This window comes from Terrapene carolina, unplaced genomic scaffold, assembly GCF_002925995.2.
Source record: "Terrapene carolina triunguis isolate 2854851 unplaced genomic scaffold, T_m_triunguis-2.0 Scaffold5353, whole genome shotgun sequence".
In the NCBI taxonomy this organism is placed as follows: domain Eukaryota; kingdom Metazoa; phylum Chordata; order Testudines; family Emydidae; genus Terrapene; species Terrapene triunguis.
The window spans coordinates 268-3,822 of NW_020669704.1; the positions used below are offsets into that span (position 1 = coordinate 268).

General features: G+C 50.1%; 1 protein-coding gene across 1 annotated transcript; it reads left to right on the forward strand.

Moving 5' to 3' along the window:
- Window positions 1–824: 824 nt before the first annotated feature.
- LOC112121795 (SET and MYND domain-containing protein 5-like) lies at window positions 825–3,241 on the forward strand (the record flags this gene model as incomplete). Its single annotated transcript, XM_026661453.1, has 3 exons — window positions 825–933; window positions 2,404–2,543; window positions 3,120–3,241. Coding segments are annotated over 3 exons (371 nt in total), but the record flags the coding sequence as incomplete, so codon positions are not given.
- Window positions 3,242–3,555: the final 314 nt, after the last annotated feature.

The window sequence follows — 3,555 nt, forward strand, 5'->3', positions numbered from 1 at the left end:
GAATAGCTGGGCCCATTGGAGGTGTGCTGGGGGGCCGGTGGGGGGGGGAGTCCATGGCTGGAATTGCAGGGGAGAGAGGGTTGCAGGTCAGGACTGAAGTGCATCAGCAGAGTGGGGTGGGGCGATCCAAGGACTGGATTATAAAAATCATACTTCAGATACACTGGCAGGGCTTGCAGGAGGGGGAGCTGTTCTAAACAGTGTTAGACAATTTTTGTTCTCGTTCCTGTGGCAGAATGAATTTGACTCAAAAGCTCCGGAAGAATTAATTCCCTTTCAAGGCATTATGTGTTGTAATAGAAATCAATATATTTGAAAATGCAGAAAAAAAATCCAAAAACATTTAATAAATTTCAGTTGGTATTCTATTGTTTAACAGTGCGATTAATCTTTTTAATGGCGATAAATTTTTTGAGTTAAGTGCGTGAGTTAACTATGATTAATCGACAGCCCTACTATTTAACTTTGAGATCCTTCCAGGTGAAAGATAAATTAGAGGGGTGAAATCCTGGCTGTACTGGAGTCCGTGGGAGTTTTGCCCTAGTTTGCCCCCTGGAGCAGTCTGTGGGAGGGGGCACAAGCCATAAACATTTGGATCTGGATTCTACAGCTCTGGATCTGGGTGCCACCCTATATTCTCAGAGCCAGAGTTTTGGCTTAGGGCACGGGGCTTGGCGTTGGAAGACATGGACTCTATTCCCAACTCTTGGTCTACCCTGAGAGTGGAACTCACAGCTAGCTGGGGAGACGGAATAGCCCTAACTGAACTTGCCATGCTGCAGATTTCTACCGATTGGGAGTCACTCTTGTTTCTCCATTCAAAGGGAAAAGGCTTATTTGCCACCAGGAATATCCATAAAGGGGAAACGATCTTCGTGGAGAAGCCTGTGGTGTCATCCCAGTTCCTCTGGAACGCGCTGTACAGATATAAAGGTGAGAGAAGAGTCGTTGGTTTTAAGACCGGGGGGACCCTTAGTTCACCTACTCTGATGTCCTGCATAACAAAGCCCTGAGAAAGAAGCAGTGACCTTGATGTGTTCGTGCCCCAGAAAATGACACTGGCCCAAGGTCTGAGACTTGCTGTATTCAGTCTGTGGCCTATGCGGAACAAAACGCTGGTGCTCAAAAGACCAGTGACAGTCTAAAGACTGATGTCTTTCAAACCACCAGTGCTAGGAATAAATGCTTGCTACCCTGGGAAAGCTGTGCCAACCCCACGTCAGTGATATAAACCACTTATCTCTAAATATGGTGCTTCAGGAAATATCTTCTGCAAAAATCATGTTGTTATTGAAGTAAGGGGGTGGGGACGAAGCAAGATGATAATCAGAAGCACGTGGTTTTAAGGTCGGATACCTCGTGGCCTTCCAGGGGTTAGAACCACTGTGCTGGACAAAGAATGTTTTCAAGCTCTCGTCCAGGACCTGTGATCTGAAGGGAGAAAAATTCCGATCCCAGGGAATGTAGTGTGATTTGCAAGTAGGGTGTAATCAGGGCAAAAGGGAGGTGGGAGCTGCACAGAAGCTTTATAATATCTAGCGATCATTCCTTGAACCCTGTGGCAGCACGCTTTGGCTTCACTGGGCACTGTAGCTTTTATACCCTCAATCCCTAAACACGTAACAGTGTTTTCAGGTATCTAAAAGGGTGTCATAAGGAGGAGGGAGAAAACTTGTTCACCTTAGCCTCTAAGGATAGAACAAGAAGCAATTAAACTGCAGCAAGGGAGGTTTAGGTTGGACATTAGGAAAAAGTTCCTAACTGTCAGGGTGGTTAAACACTGGAATAAATTGCCTAGGGAGGTTATGGAATCTCCATCTCTGGAGATATTTAAGAGTAGGTTAGATAAATGTCTATCAGGGATGGTCTAGACAGTATTTGGTCCTGCCATGAGGGCAGAGGACTGGACTCGATGACCTCTCGAGGTCCCTTCCAGTCCTAGAATCTATGAATCTATGATGACAGATGGGGAGAGAAACCAAGAAAGAGCTTCAGGACAGGGAGAAAAGGTTTCCAGCTGAGATCTGAAGTGGCATGAAGAATCAGTGAGGTAGGGAGATACATGGTGGCCATTTCGGATGGCAGGAGCTGTGTAGCAGAAGGGTTTATCATTGCAGATCAGTTTGGTGGCAAAGGGAGTTAAAGAAGGCGGGAAGTGGTGCAGATAACGAGGGCTGTGTTTCTACAGACGGTGTTGGGCCTGTGATGTTTTCAGAGGGGTGGTTTTGAGTGGGATAGTGAACCAGATTCTCAGCAACTGTAAACCAGTGTTGCGCCACTGAAGTTAATGGACCTACACTAAAACACCAGCCGAGGTTCTGGCCCACTGCATGCAAACGCATCTGTTCTTTTAGAAGGAGGTTCTCTCAATCTCTGCCGTCTGGCTTGTTTCTTCTTCCCCAGCCTGCGACCACTGCCTGCGGGCCTTGGAGACGGCAGAGGAGAACGCGCAGAGGCTTCTGGGGAAAAGCTGTCGGATCCTGCCTCACCCAGAGCAGTGCAGCATCCGGAAGGATTTGCATCAGCACTGCCCCCATTGCCAGGTACCAGGCTGCTGGGGAGAGCTGGGAGTTGCCATCGCTGTGGCCTTGTGTTGATCGATTGGGGTGGGGCTTGATCTGCAAGGCGGCCACGTCCCTTTCAGATCTGCCATTGCTGCTGCTGCTGCCCTGGTGTTGGAGCGCTCTCATCGGGAAGGTTGAATTGGTTTCCTCGCTATTGATGGAGAGAGCATCTGACTGGGCAGGACCACCTGGGTCACCTAGGCCAGTTCTTCCCACTCTGCAGCCTGGTCTTACACAATGGGGGTGCAGGGGAGAATTTCCATATCCTGGTGCTCACAGGGGCAGCTGTGTCTGAGGAGAGGTTCACCCAGGGGGAAGGCACATGCCTTTGCTACCCCCTGCTTCCTTGCAATAGATAGGGGCCAGGACTCTGTACTAAGGGGAGGTGGGCTGGGTAGGACTGCTCCCAGGAGCCCCCTCCTCCCTACCACAGTGCTCTCCCTAGGACACTACGAAAATGGCTGACCTTGAAGGGTTGGTCACTTTCCTAAGGGCTAAGTTCCTAAGTTACTCTTCTGTCGGCTGACGTGTGTTGCTGTCTCTGTTGCTGTCCAGGTTGCGTATTGCAGTGCTGAATGCAGGCAATCTGCCTTTGAGCAATACCACCAGGTGCTGTGCCTGGGCCCCTCCCGAGAGGACCCCAAACATCCCCTCAACAAACTGCAGGACGCCTGGAGGTAGGTGCACTAGATGTTTGTAGGACCAGAGCTACCTACTGAATAGACTGGCTCTGGCCCATTCGGAAGCAGAGACGGGGACTCACCCTGTGTCCAGCTGAAGGTGGTTTGGAGCAGGGTCAGTTACTGCTCTGTCTCTGCAGAGGCACCCACAGCTCCACTGTTCCAGCCTATAACCATGTAAACCATCCAGGGCCACCTACGCTAGGCAGTTGTCACTGTGCTGCATCCCACGGCCACTCAGAACTTCACGGCATCCGTGGGAACAGAGCGTGGATCCTCCTGCTCCTGAAGCACAAGCCTCCGTCGCTTGA